This window comes from Arvicola amphibius, chromosome 17 (assembly GCF_903992535.2).
Source record: "Arvicola amphibius chromosome 17, mArvAmp1.2, whole genome shotgun sequence".
Lineage (NCBI taxonomy): Eukaryota > Metazoa > Chordata > Mammalia > Rodentia > Cricetidae > Arvicola > Arvicola amphibius.
This window is the reverse complement of record NC_052063.2, coordinates 31,579,658-31,593,780: the sequence shown is the minus strand read 5'-3', so window position 1 is coordinate 31,593,780 and position 14,123 is coordinate 31,579,658. Positions and strand designations below refer to the sequence as shown.

Here is a 14,123-nt window from a genome sequence, read left to right as displayed (position 1 = left end):
CCGTGAGGCAGACAGGACTCCAGGCTCCACACCAATGCTTGGCCCCCTGCCAGGCCTTCTGTTCCTCCTGTCCCAGTGTTTCTTTCCTCTGCATCTTGGCACCTTTCTTCTGTTCAAAGTTTTCTGTAAAATTTCCTTTTCTTTGTTTTTTCTTTTTTTATTTTTTTTTTATAAATTAATTTGCTTTCAGTTCCATCTTGTGAATGCCTGTGTTCTCTTACTGCTAGGGAGGGGGCAGCCTTCCTGGAGTCCCTCACTGAACATTTACCACAGGCCCACAGATGTCAGTCTCTTGCCACAAAAGGCCAAAGGCAACCCAGCATTTAGGACTGCAGCAGCCACGCTCACCTGCCCTGAAATAGCTCTTGGAAGAATGGATCTAAATCCTTTTAGACAGTGGCCACATTCTTTCCCTTATTAGGGAGGGGCAGGCACTCGCCTGCCACTGTTGTCACTGCCCAGCCCTGCAGACTGGCAAGACGGGCGGTTTAGCTCCAGTGGACACCCACAGGCTTCCCACAAAGGCGGTCAGTACCGAGGAGGGTGAGGACCTGTTTCAAAGAAGCCCTAAGGCCAAGAAATGTAACTTGACCCAGAATAGAGCAAAAGGAGCCCCACTTACAAGCACACAGCTAGCTGTAGGGATTTATGACTTTCTTCATTCCCCAAAGAGGAGCCTTTCATTAATGAGGCCCTAATCTAGTTTTCCCTAACCCCCAGCCTCAGCCCTGAGCTTTGTCTCAGAACAGACATCAGTACCACCTCACCCTTTCCCCCCTCACCCTGACCAGGAACGGAAACAGAACCCAATAGGGCAAAGAGAGAATTTTATTTGGTGAAGACAGACATCCAGAAGAGACCAGATGGCAAGGTGCTGTGACAAGGGAGCCTGGGAGGGGCACAGGGATCCCACGCTGGGCACGGCACAGGCTCGGGGTCTGGGATGTCCTCAGCCGTTCAGCACCATCCGGACAAGCTCTGCGGGGGAGGTGGAGTGAGCCAGGGAAAGGGCTCGGGAGGGCGCACCACGGGCCAGGAGACCACAAGATCATGAAGGTGGCTGAGGAACATGGCCACAGCAACCAACCCTGGGGTTAGTTTGCCAAGAGCCACCTTGAGTGACCAGTTCTCTCTGTCCCTGGCTCCCCTCCCAGCAGCTGTTAGCCCCCACCCCACGCTGAGTAGCAAGAACACAGCAGAGGCAGGAGTTCTCAACTACACCTAGAGCTACTGTCAGCCACTGGCAGGAGAGGACAGTTTTGGGTTAGGTACCTCCAAGCTGTCCAGCAGAGGGATGGAGAGAACCATTTTGTTACAGTAGCAGAACGGGGCAAGCAGCCCACCCCCCTTTGCAACTCTCCATGCTCCAGGGCCAAAGAACCACTAGAAGGCAAGCCTTTTCGACAAGCTGGTGAGAATTTCCTGACACCAGCACCAAGTTCAACCTCAGAGACCGGAGAGAAGTAAGGAGTACCACACCCCCAAGCTGCTTTCCTTATTGAGGAACCCTCCCCTCCCGAGCCAGCTCCATGCAGAATCATGCCAGGAGGAAGTCAGTTGGTAGTAGCTATGGGGCTAGAGAGCACAGCTGGGAAGAAAGGAAACACCAGGGAGACACTAGAGGAGAGGCTGGGAGGAGCCGTACCCGCCCCATGGGCCCGTCACCCCGACAGGATGTGCCTCACAAATGCTGCAGGAAGGAAGAGACATTAATGGTGAAGACACTGACATGGGTGAAGGGGTCAGCAGTGGGGACAGACGTTCTGTTTACTTCCCACTCACAGCCACCCTCCTGCCACTGTTGTGTACCCAACAGCCCCCTCCCAGGCTGGACTGGACCTTGCCCCTTGACTCTTGGCTCCTTTCTGGAACCAAATCTAGGGAGAAAACTCCTCAGGTGCCATCCTTAACATGGCCTAAGCCCACTTCCTCCTCAAAGGCTCCAGTTCACAGCTGGACACTCACCTTCATAGTTGATACAACCGTTGCTGTCCTCATGACCCGCCACCAGCATCTCCACTTCCTCCTCTGTCATCTTCTCTCCTGCAGAGGAGGGGTCATTAGAGCTGGGTGACAGGTGAGGTGTATCAAGGTGGCAGCCCAGCTCCAGAGCAAGGTCACAGAGCCTTACCCAGTGTGACGAGGACATGCCGGATTTCAGCACCCATGACGGTACCATTCCCTTCCTTGTCGAACACACGAAGGCCTTCGACATAGTCCTCATAAGTTCCCTGGTCCTTGTTCTTGGCCACAGTCTGCAGCATGGGCAGGAAGTGCTCAAAGTCCAGCACCTTCACATTCATCTCTGCGTGCAGGAGGTACAAGTGTCAGCCAAGAGAGCCACTCGTGTTCTTGGAACACAAGTGCACTGATGGCTGTGGCAGAGAAGGGAGAGTCCACAGGACTGGCTGGCTGAGCCTATGAGTCACAGGGGTGCTTTTAGCTGAACAACGATAAACCCACTGGCACACTAAGTTCTTGAGAAGCTCACCATCGCTCTTGGGGTTCCCCAGGACCTTGAGCACCTCGGCGTTGGTAGGGTTCTGGCCCAGGGCCCTCATCACGTCCCCACATTGGCTGTACAGGATCTTGCCATCACCTGTTCGGTCAAACAGCTGGAAAGCCTCCTTGAACTCTGAGGATTCAAATGAACAATAGCACTGGGAATTAAGCCAGTCCAGACTGTAGAACTCTGCTGCCAATTCAACTTTAATTGTGCTGGAGAAACCGGATCCCCTGTCCTGTACACCCAAGACTGCCTATAGGGATCTATTTCTACCAACTCAAATGTCCCGCAGAAAGGCAGAAAGACAGCCACCTTCCCCTTAGCACAAGGAAGTACCCATCTGTTTGTTTACACATCCGAGCCCGCAACAGGCAGGCTCTCCACTACAACACTACTCCCTAGGAATTTGTTACCGCCCCGCTAGGTCCTGTCCATATAAGGAAGTAGCAGCGGCTAGGGACTCTATCTAGGGTCATTCTAGCCAGCCACTTCCCACCCTTCCCCTAACAGAGGTCTTCCAGGGGGGAAGTTAAGTCACATCCTCAGCAAACTCCCCAGAACCCATCTTCACAATTACCAAGGCTCTGCTCTCTACAGTATTCACAATCCAAGCTTGCGGAGAGGGGGCAGTTATCACGGGATAGGCAAAAGTGGCAGATTAGAAGAGGCAGAACACAGCCATAAATAAAACCAACACACAACAGGCAGTAACCGAACAAGTTGTTTGACATACCCACACCACCTAAAACTCGCCCAGTGCTTGGGGCTCAGATCTAGAGTGGAGGGGGAAGGAAAAAAGAATGAGAAAAGAAAATGGAGGATCGAGGGAGGAGGAGAAGGAAATCCATGTGGCACTCTCCCGGGAATGCTGAAGAGATGACAAGCTGAGATCGGAGAGTAGATGCCAGCGGAGGGTGTCCCCTCGGTAAGGGTGACCTCAGTGGGGGGCCAGAGAGGCTGCCTACCTGCGGTCTGGTCCTCGGTGAAGTCACACTGCTCGGAGAAGAAGGCACTGGTCAGCACCTCAAGTCCAACCCCGCAAGCTTCTATCCCGGCCTTACAAACTGAACCCCGACTCCTATTTCAAGGTGAGGGCTCGCTTCCTGAGGCAGAGCCCTAGACCTTCCGACCCCCACGTACAACCTTCCAAGACCTGGGCTTGCCTTTGTCCACATCCACTGGCTTCTCTTCCCCCGACCCATGGCTCCCTCCTTGCCCCAAATCCCCTAATCTCCCGATACCCGAGGCCCACCATCTTGGCTGCTCAGCTCTGCAGGACCTTTTCCGGCAGTAATGGCTCCGAGTCCCGACCCAGCCCTAGCTTTAGTACGTCCTATGGCGTACGACGTCACCTACAGTTTTACCCAATAGAAATGCTAGTCTGGGCTCATGCGGATGACATCACTACATTAGTAATGAGGTGAGAAACCCCCACCCTCCGCTCAGAAACGCCCCAGGCCTGGGTTGCGACTCTTTGGAAGCTTGTCTCCCGAGCTGCACAAAGAACAGGGAATTTGGGCTTTGGCAGAAGATGGGACTACTTCCCTCCTTCCCCTTTCTCAAAAGAAAACAGTCGGAGACCAAAGCAGGAACCATGTTTTTATTTCAAAACTGTAAGTGCCGCCTAGTGGCAGGAATGCGCTCCTAGCCGCCTGGGGGGTGGGGTAAGTATCCGTCCCGGCTGGGTCTGTGTCGGGAAAAGAAAGTTGTCCGGCCCTGGCGCTTGAGCTGCACAGATCGGGAAAAATCACTGCCTGCTCTTCTGTCTGGTTGGTCTAGGAGCCTCAGGACGACACTAGCCGGGGAGGACTCTGGGGAGCTCAGAGGCTTAGGATGTGCTTCAGGAAGGCTGCACGAGAGGGGGTGAGAGGACTTCAGAAATTGACTTCAGGGTAATCCATGGAATTTTAGGAAATTGAGAGTGCCCCCACCCACACAGAAGATGTGGTCTGCTCCTTCCCCCTTACCCTCATAGTTGATACAGCCGTTGCTGTCCTCGTGGCCTGCTAGGACAGTCTCCACCTCTTCCTCTGTCATCTTCTCTCCTGAACCCCAAACACAGAGAGCCTTGTGAGCTCAAGTCACTCCTTCTCCCACCCTGCCCTTTTCTTTCCACATGGCCCATGTCAACAGTGCCTTGGAACTGGTGGAAGCTTTGACAGACAACGAAACAAGCTGCAAGGGTTGAGTCTTGCATGGAATCAGCACAAGTCTGGCTTGCAAAGGGGACATGGGGCTCCCACCTCATCCCCTCTTCTCCGCTTGTTTGCCGGACACCTCAGCCTCTGGATGAGCGAGTTCCTCCGATTCTGCCTTTCCAGTCCCTGCCCACGATTGCAGGACTGCAATCCCATTCCAGACTTTACCTGACTCTTTCTGGGCCACCCCCTTCTCCATCCCACAGTTCTGGTCCCTGCCTCACCCAGGGTGGTAAGAACATGTCTGAGCTCTGCTCCCATGACTTTGCCATTGCCCTCTTTGTCAAACACACGGAGCCCCTCCAGGTAGTCCTCATATGTGCCTTGGTCCCGGTTCTTGGCCACTGCTTGGAGCATAGGCAGGAACGTCTCAAAGTCCACGCGTCGGGACTTCAGCTCTGGAGATGAGAGAGAGGTGAGAGAGAGGTCATTGAGGTGAGGCTCCAGTTGCGCCCATCCTGTCATAGTAACGTCACCCCCCTCAGCATTCAGGATGTTTTCCTGCCCTGTGTTCCACAACTTTTGAAGTCCCGAGATCCAGCCTGGCATCCTCGTCACCTTACCACATCATGGAAAAGTGCCACTGTGGGAGGCAGAGTGGCCAGGCGAATTCAAGGCCAGCCAAACAATTTAGTGATTCCTCATGTCTGCAGAAAAACTAAAAAGGGAGCGCTGGGGACCAGTGAAGTGGCAGGACACTCAAGACAGAGAGAAACTGCTAATCCGTGGGTGGTGGCTCGCACCTTCCTTCCCGGCACTCAGAGACCGAGGAAGGCAGCACTCTGTGAGTTTGAGGCCAGCTTGCTCTATATAGTTAGTCCCAGGACAACCTGGGCTGTTAGGGCTGCTGGAATAGAGCTGTAGGTTCAAGGGCAGTAGATGCCAGTATGGTCAGGGCCACCCTGAGTAACTGAGAATAGGTCTCAAAGAGTAGAAGAGCAGAGCTATGGTTCAGTAATAAAGGGCTTGCCTGGCTTCTACAAGGCACTGGATTCAAATCCAGCGCCACATAAGTGGAGTAATCCCAGCACTCTGGTGGGCAGAAGTAGACAGGAGGTGAAGGATCAGAACTGAAAAGCACTCTTGGCTGGGACAGAGACCCTGTCCTGAGGAGGGGGTGCACGACCGAAAGCTACAGGCTGGAAGTGGAGCTCTGCGGTGCTCGCTTCGGCAGCACGGGTACTTAAAGTGGAGCGGTACCGAGCTTAGCCCGCCCCAGAGCAAGGACGGCAGGCACATTCATGAAGCATTCCATGTTAAAAAAGAAAGGGAAGGAGAAACCCTGTTTTGAAAAACAAAAAAGGGCGGTGGTGGTGGTGCACGCTTTTAATCCCAGCACTCAGGAGGCAGAGGCAGGCGGATCTCTGTGAGTTCAAGGCCAGCCTGGTCTATGGCGCGAGTTCCAGGACAGCCAGGACTACACAGAGAAACCCTGTCTCAAAAACACGAGAGAGAGAGAGAGACAGACAGACAGAGAGACAGACAGAGAGACAGGGAGCTCAGCGTCCCAGGGCAGAACCCATACAATCTCAAAGAAGAAAACTGAGAACCCGCATATTCCAGGGTCCTTCTCACCATCGCTCTTGGGGTTCCCCAGGACCTTGAGCACCTCGGCGTTGGTAGGGTTCTGGCCCAGGGCCCTCATCAGGTCCCCACATTGGCTGTACAGGATCTTGCCATCACCTGTTCGGTCAAACAGCTCAAAGGCCTCCTTGAACTCTGAGGTGTGAGGAGAAAGTGAGAGATGGTGAGAAGTCCCATCACCTCCAGACAGAAGGGAGGTTTCGTTTGGACATTGTGTGCTACAGCTGGGCAGAACAAGGGAGGAAACCAGGACAAGAGTGGGAGGCTTCAAGGTCAGCGCTGCAGAGCAGAGACTCTGACCAAGGGTTTGGGACTCGACAGTGGGGTTTAGGAAATGGCTTCTCCTCACCCTCCAGCTGGTCCTTGTTAAACTCGATCTGTAGAGGGAAAAAAAAGAAGTGAGGAGAGGAGAGATGGCAGGGCCTTTTCAGTCCCTCTCTGGCTCGCCCACCCCACTGGCAGCCACTTCTGGGGAGGGACCCAAAGGGATGAGGCTGAGAGCCCCCCCACTTTGGTCCCATCTCCGGCTCGGGCCTTGGGAGAATCCCAAGAGGAATTATAGGGGAGGGTTTCCTGGGACCAGGGCTAATCCCATGCCACCTGTTCCCCTCCCTCCACTGCCCTGAGTTCTGCATCCCTCACATAACTGGGGGCTGAACAAAGGCTAAATTTACCCCTGCCCCCAGCTGTGATTGTCTAACAAGCCTGTCCTCTGTAGTCTCCCCTCCTGAGGTTCAGAGACATGGTCTTTTGAGTTAAACAGCCAGCCCGGGGCAGACAGCCGCTCTCCCTTCACCTTGAAACTGGCCTGGGAACCCCCAATCTCCCTACGGTGCTCATCATATTCCCACCCATTCCCTGATTCCCTGGGCTGGATCGCATCCTTGAACCTCCCCTTCCAAGCCACACTTTCCTGGGACTCACCACGACTTTGGAGAGATCAACAGGAGGCTCCTGGGTTTTTGCAGGGGTCTGGGGGGCAGCTGGCTCAGCCTTGGTCTTGGCTTGAGGGGTCCCTGCTGCAGACTTGGCAGCAGGCTTAGAGATGGGGGGCCCTGCTGGTTTCTTCACAGGAACATCCTTCTTGGGAGGCATGATGTCAGGTGGCCAAAGGACAGTGTGCCGATGGGGCACCCATCTCTGTTTAAATAGGCAGGGAGTCTGGGATGTCAAGGGGCGGGGGCAGGGACCGGGCAGGGAGCCAGTTGGCCGTGGCAAGGGTGAGGGACAGGAGAGTTACGCCTGTCTGCCTTCACTCCCCTGGCCTCCTGTAGTTCAGGACTCCTGTCCCAAAGTTTCTTCCTTCTGCCACTCCTCCCCCAAAGCTGACAAGAACATTGTTTCCTTTAAGGGTAGGGGAAAGAAATAGGAGATTTCTCAGATTTAACCTCCAGGGTGAGAATAGGGTGTTTGCCAGTGCTACTGAGATGGGAGTGAAGGGAAGAGGGGTAAAAAATGCAATGAGAGCCAGGGCAGTGGTCTCGTGCGCCTTTAATCTCAGCGCTCAGGAGGCAGAGGCGGGTGGACCTCTGTGAGTTCGAGGTTAGCCTGGTCTACAAGAGCTAGTTCTAGGACAACCCGGGCTGTTAAACAGAGTATTGTCTCGAAAAACAAAACAAAACAAAATGCAACAAAAACCACTGCATTAGCTTTAGACTGTGAAAGGCCCAAGCAATGGAAGTCTTGGGGATGGAGTAAGGAGCTGGCCAGTATAGGAACCTAGTGGGAAATTTTTAAATAAATTCTGAAAATTTTTAAATAAAGGGGGGTTGTGTTTCCACTCTCTTCTGCCCATTCCCATAGTTTAACGATCACTAGAACATGTAGTCCCTAGGCTACCCCCAACCATGCACAGCAACCGAAACATGGCATTGCCCCGTCTTCTGCACCTGGTGCTGACTTAGGGGCGCAAGTGTAGACAAGGTTTAACATCCACCACATGTACTTCCCAAGAAAGAACGTTTCCTTACAAGGTACTGTTATTCAAATCAGACAAAAGGCTAGGGTGCCTGAGGGGCTTGGAAAGAACACACACACACACACACACACACATACACACGAAGGGACGGCTCTGGGAGACAGGAGCCTAGACTCTCCAATCCGAAAGGTCACAGGATCCCGACTGGTCCATGGGTATTCCCATACCCACACCCCAAGCAGGAGCAGAAAAAAACCTGAGCTCAGCTCTGAGTCACAAACCCTGTTGGAAGTCGTGGCAAAGGGGAGGGGTCGTGTTTGGGAACTAGGAGCACGCTCTGGCTATTCTATTCTTGGAGAAAGAAGATTTAGGTAGCATTCTGAGAGACCGGTCATTCCACTTAGGCCCTGGGGAGTGATAATGTGTCTGCCTTTGTAAAAGGGCGTCAGAATCTTTTTACTGAAAATTGTCCCATTTTTTTTTTTTTTTTTGGAAAATAAGAAATCCTTCTGCAGACAACACACCTGTTTCTCTTATTCACACTCCTAAACCTTAGAGAAAAGAAGGCCCACCCAACCGTGCAAAACTTACCTCGCCGGGTGCTAGGAAGGGGCGGGGGCGAGTCGCAGGGCTGCTCTGGGCCCTGAGGGGTTAACTGCGGCGGCCGCAGAGCATGCCGGGAATCGTAGTCCGTGCGCGCTCACAGGAAACCTTTCTCCAGCGGTGAGTGGTGGCGGTGACTTCCGGCCCGGGGTGGCAGTTGGTGACTCAGGCTCCGCAGTGTGCGCGGGTTCCGGAACTGAAAGGATTTGCTGGTGCCCACCCACGACCTCACGGCTGCGGGGCCCACGGACGCCCGCAAGCCTGGGGATACCCGCAAGCCTGGTGGCGGGGCGGGGCGGAGGTTGCTTTCGCTTCCTCCCTGCGGTTGCTAAGAACCAAGCCCGCGGAATTGTGGGGCTTGAAGCTGTAAAGTTTGAATTTTTTTTTCATTTTTACTTTTGCTCTTAGGAAGCTGGTTCCTGAAATAAATGTTAAGATTTGCAGTTAAGCCGGGTCATGTGCCCCAGACGCTACTCACAGATGCCCTGAAAATGCCGCGCTGGGCTCTGCAGCCTGGGCGCTCGCCCTTTCTCCCTGGCGGTTACTAAAGGTCTGGGTGCAGAGGGAACTGGACCACTGTCTCGGGCCAGATGAGTAAATACTCTGGCGGGGTGCCCCATACTAGAGCCTGTGAAAGCAAGTGGACCAGAAATAGCTCAGGGTAGAAAACTGCCAGCGACACCGTAGGAACAATGAGGCTCGAGCCAACTTTGTGGCCAGAAACAAACACACTCTCTCCCTAGCTAGAGAAAAAGGTCTGTACGGGTGCTGGGGACGGGTGCTCAGTTGATAAGAGCGTGTGCTACCAAGCACAAAGCTCCGGGTCCCCGCACTCAGGAGGTGGAGGTTCAAGCCAGCCTGATCTACACGAGATCCTGTCTCAGAAAACAGTATTCCTGGAGGCTGTGTACCTGAGACTGGGACCTGAGAAAGGGAGTGGTCTCTCTGGTTCCATAAAGTAACTCTCGTGATTAGACACTGTTATTCTTTTGGTCCCCGCCCCTTTCCACGCACGTCAGACACGGTAACATTTTTCAAGTTTGTTTATTGAGGCAGGGTCTCTCTACGTAGCTCTGACTATCCCGAGACTCACTGTTTAGGCTGAAACTCACAGAGATCCACATGTCCCTCCCAAGTGCTGGGATTAAAGGCCTGTGCCACCATGTGCCCAAAGCTTTATTTTTATGAGTGAACGTCGTTTTGCCTGCATGTATGTCTGTGCACCGTTGCATGCCTGATGCCTAGGAAGGTCCCAGACCACGTTGGATCCCTTGGAACTGAAGCTACAGAAAGTTCTACACTGCAGGGTGGATATTGGGAACTGAACCCTAATCCAGTGCTCTTTTGATTTTTTCCCCCCTGAAACAGGTTTTTTCTTTGTTTTTCACTTTGTAGAGCAGGCTGGCCTCAAACTCATGAGTTTCATCTGCCTCTGCCTCCTGAGTGCTAGGATTAAAGGCATGGGCACCACCGCCCAGCAATCCAATGTTCGTAGCCATCGAGCCGTATCTCCTGCCCCATAGTCAGGCAATATTAACATTTGTAAAACAGAATGGAGTGTACATACTGCGAACACGGCAAAGAAAGTTCCCAACGTCAGCACGTCTATTGGCCTATTCTTGTTTGAGAGTCTCATGTCACCCGATCCTGCCTTAACTCCTGAGACTCCGCCTCTAGGTGCTGGAGGGCCTGAGCTGTGTCCCCATGCCCAACATCCCTTGTTTCACATTTTTGAAGGATTAATTGGTGTAAAAAGATGGGAGAGAGAGAAGGAATGCATTAATCATAAGTAGTTACAAGACTCTTTAGAGAAAGGTCATATATTAGGTGACGCGTTAGCTCATAACTTGCACTGAAGTTGATTTTTTGAAAGAGTTTTTTAATAGTCCAGAACCTTACCATGATTGTAGCCATGTATCACCATGCCCACTTTATTCTAATATTAGTCTCAATATAATTTAAATACACACTTCCAAAGGATATATTAAAAATCCAGCCAGGCAGTGGTGGCGCATGCCTTTAATCTCAGCACTCGGGAGGCAGAGGCAGGTGGATCATCTCTGTGAGATCAAGGCTAGTCTGGTCTACAGAGCAAGTTCCAGGACAGGCTCCAAAGCTACACAGAGAAAAATTGAGAGCTTGAAGATTCTGTGGTAGAGTCCGGGGGAGGTGGGAGCTAAGGAGAACAGCTCTCTTGGACTGTAGCTCTGTTAACAGTGTTTCCCTAGCATTCATCAGGGCCTGGGTCCAAGGGCCAGCACTAGGTAAAGTGGGCGTGGTGGCACACACCGACAATCCTAGTGTTCGAGAGGTGGAACCCGGAGGATTAGAAGTTCAGATTTAGCCTCAGCTCTGTAGTCTTAGTCCAGCCTGAGACACAGGAAGACCTTGTCTGAAACCAGAAAGAAAAATCAATGAAGTAGCCTTGGTGGTGCCTATGTGTGAGCCCGGTCTGGAGGCGGACAGAGGACAAACAACGCTGGAGGACGGCAGCCTGAGGAATGTAGAGAGACGCTATCCCCGAAGCAACAATTTTAAAAGGGCTGGAGGCAGAGCGATTGTCCGCACTGGTTCAGGTTGTAGGTTCAGTCTCCATCACCCCCCAAAGGAAGACTTTGTTTTGGGGAGAGGTCTTGCGCAGCCCAGCCTATGCTCTTAGCTAGATGTGTCGTCCAGCATGGCTTCCTTTTAAATGGCCTCACTGGCTGGTCTGGATTCCCAGGGACTCACTCGTCCCTGCCTTCCGGGTAACAGAGTTAGAGGTGTGTGCTTGACCTTGAGTGATCCATCTCCCAGTGACTGCGTTTACAAGGTTCTTGGGATTGAACCAGAGCTTCCTGCACGCCGGGCAAGCACTCTACCGATTGTACAACACCCATAGCCCTGAAAGGGAAGACATTTTGGTAACTGCACAGCGGCGCATAGTTTCAGAAACTTGGGTAATGGGTCCCCCATACAACTAGGTTTTTAAACACTAGATGGACAATAGCTTAGGTGGGGGGAACACCTACTTTCTAAAGCAACAGAAAAAAAAATTGTTAGCCAAGGTAAGTGTGCTGGCTAATTTCTATGTCAACTTGCCACAAACGCGTCATCTGAGAGAAGGCAGCCTCAACTGAGAAAGTGCCTCCAGAAAATGAGTCTGTAGGGCATTCCCTTAGTGACCACGGGAGGGCCCAGCCCATGATGGGTGGTGCCAGCCCTGGGCCGGGCAATTGTGTGCCTTAGCTGTTTGGTTGTGGAGGACGGTGATGGCATTTGGGCTGGAAAAGCGCTGAGTGCTCAGAGACCAGTGTGAAGGGGTTAAACACTCCCAGTCTCACAACTGAACTTCAGTTTGGGGTCTCTGAGAACACACAGGTGCCCCCCAGCCAATAACCAATTATCCGCTGCATCCTCACATTGGGGTGAAGGAAAAACACACATCATAGGCCTGAGTCCTCCCCTCAAGGTCTCAAAGACAGTTCCTGCAACCCCTTTGAAATCCAAAAGTGATAAACTAAACCTTAGCCAATTAGAAATAAGCGAATGTAACCGCCGCTTAGCCAACTAGGGGTGTGATGACCTTACTGTCCCCGGAACACCACTAGCTATGTTAAAAGGAGCCTGCACGCGTCTCTCAGGGTCCTCGCCATTTTGGACAGGTGTCAACCCCTGCATGCTGGAATGTTAAATGCTCTTTGCTCTTGCATACTGTTGAAGTTGGGGGTCTTTATCATTTCCTCAGACCCTACAGGCGGGCTGTTCTGTGGGAAAGACACATAAGAGCAGTGCAGAACGCAGAGGCCTGGCTTGTGAAGTTTCCAAGGGAAGCAAAGACGCCGGCCTTCCCTGTGAGGCCTCTGCTGTCTGGCCAGCTGGGGCTGAAGGGCCAGCTGTGACTCACTGAGTGGAACTCTCCCGGGAAGTGTTTCCTCAGAGTTAGCACACCAAAGCTGTGGTCCAGAGGCAGCCAAGGCTGAGCCTCATGCCGGCAGCTGAACTTGGTAGTGTAAGCGTCACCCACTGATACTGCTAAGGGATCGTACAAGAGCCGCTGAGGTTTGACGCTGTGGCAGGCCTGGAGTCCCTGAAGAGAGCCCAGGAGAGGCTGTTGGTGAAAGAGCAGCCCAGTTGCAGGAGAAGACCCCAGCGTTTGGAGATGCCGGTGCCAGGGATGGCCACCGAGAACAGCAGCAGCAGTGGAGTGGAGCCAGCATGAGCCCAGTAGACAGCCCAGGCGTGCTGCAGAGAAGGACCCAAGCCTTCGGAGGAGCGCAGACTGGGTATGAATTCCAGACACTGGACACTGTTTACACTGTTGGAATTTGGTTTTGCTTTGTTCAGATTGTACTGTAAACTGCTTCTTCCTTCTTGATGTAAGAAAGTAACTTTGGGTGGGGGTGGGTGGTTGAGACTGTGTAGCCCCGGCTGTCTTGGAACTAGCTCTGTAGACCAGGCTGCCCTCAAACTCAGACATCTGCCTGCCTCTGCCTCCTGAGTGCTGGGATCAAAGGCGTGTGCCTCCACTGCTGGCCTTACTTTTTATTTTACAGGAGCCCACAGTTAGATTTTGTACATTGTAAATAGACTGGACTTTTGCTATGTGAATTTTTGGAGATTTATTTATTTTATATGCATTGGTGCTTTGCCTGTATGTGTGAGGGTGCCAGGTCCCCTTGAACTGGAGCTATCGAGAGTTGTGAGCTGCCATGTAGGTGCTGGGAATTGAACCCAGGTCCTCTGGAAGATCATCCAGTTCTCTTAACCACTGAGTCTTCTTGCCAGCCCTAGTGTTTGAATTTTTAATGTCTATGGGACTTCTAAATTTTGGGATGTTTTGCCGGGCAGTGGTGGCACACACTTTTAATCCCAGCACTCAGGAGTCAGAGGCAGGTGGATCTCTGAGTTCGAGACCAGCCTGGTCTACAGAGCTAGTTCCAGGACAGGTAGGGCTGTTACACAGAGAAACTGGTATCAAAAAACAAAACAAAAAATACAGGGGGAGGGATGTTTTGTATTGTGATATTAATATTAGTGCACGAGCTTGGAAATGAACAGGAAAGGAAAGGTTATGGCTTTAATAGTGATGTGTGTCAAGCTGACAAAGGGGTCAGTTATCCTTGGTGGTCTGATGTCACCTGACACAGACTAGAGTCACCTGAGAGATGGGAACCTCAGTTGAGAAAATGCCTCAGTGGAGAGATGGCTCAGAGGTTAAGAGCATTGCCTGCTCTTCCAAAGGTCCTGAGTTCAATTCCCAGCCACCACATGGTGGCTCACAACCATCTGTAATGGGGTCTGGTGCCCTCTTCTGGCCTGCAGGCATACAAGG

At 52.5% G+C, this 14,123-nt stretch overlaps 2 protein-coding genes across 4 annotated transcripts; both read right to left on the bottom strand.

Annotated features, from left to right (window-relative positions):
• Window positions 1–810: 810 nt before the first annotated feature.
• Window positions 811–3,891, bottom strand: Myl6 (myosin light chain 6). 3 transcript variants are annotated; one of them, XM_038314926.1, is made up of 7 exons: window positions 3,759–3,891; window positions 3,472–3,499; window positions 2,492–2,635; window positions 2,132–2,305; window positions 1,966–2,043; window positions 1,646–1,690; window positions 811–978 (listed from the first exon to the last, which is right to left on the bottom strand). In XM_038314926.1, exons 1-6 carry the CDS (start codon window positions 3,759–3,761, stop codon window positions 1,662–1,664), a joined length of 456 nt encoding a protein of 151 aa, XP_038170854.1. In that variant the 5' UTR covers window positions 3,762–3,891; the 3' UTR covers window positions 811–978; window positions 1,646–1,661. The 3 variants fall into 3 exon arrangements, with proteins under 3 accessions (XP_038170854.1, XP_038170853.1, XP_038170852.1); XM_038314925.1 differs by lacking the exon at window positions 1,646–1,690; XM_038314924.1 differs by lacking the exons at window positions 811–978; window positions 1,646–1,690 and having other exon boundaries at window positions 1,919–2,043.
• Window positions 3,892–4,091: 200 nt separating this feature from the next.
• Window positions 4,092–9,343, bottom strand: Myl6b (myosin light chain 6B). Its single transcript, XM_038314923.1, has 7 exons — window positions 8,798–9,343; window positions 7,213–7,428; window positions 6,638–6,665; window positions 6,280–6,423; window positions 4,929–5,102; window positions 4,474–4,551; window positions 4,092–4,355 (listed from the first exon to the last, which is right to left on the bottom strand). Exons 2-7 carry the CDS (start codon window positions 7,381–7,383, stop codon window positions 4,327–4,329), a joined length of 624 nt encoding a protein of 207 aa, XP_038170851.1. The 5' UTR covers window positions 7,384–7,428; window positions 8,798–9,343; the 3' UTR covers window positions 4,092–4,326.
• Window positions 9,344–14,123: the final 4,780 nt, after the last annotated feature.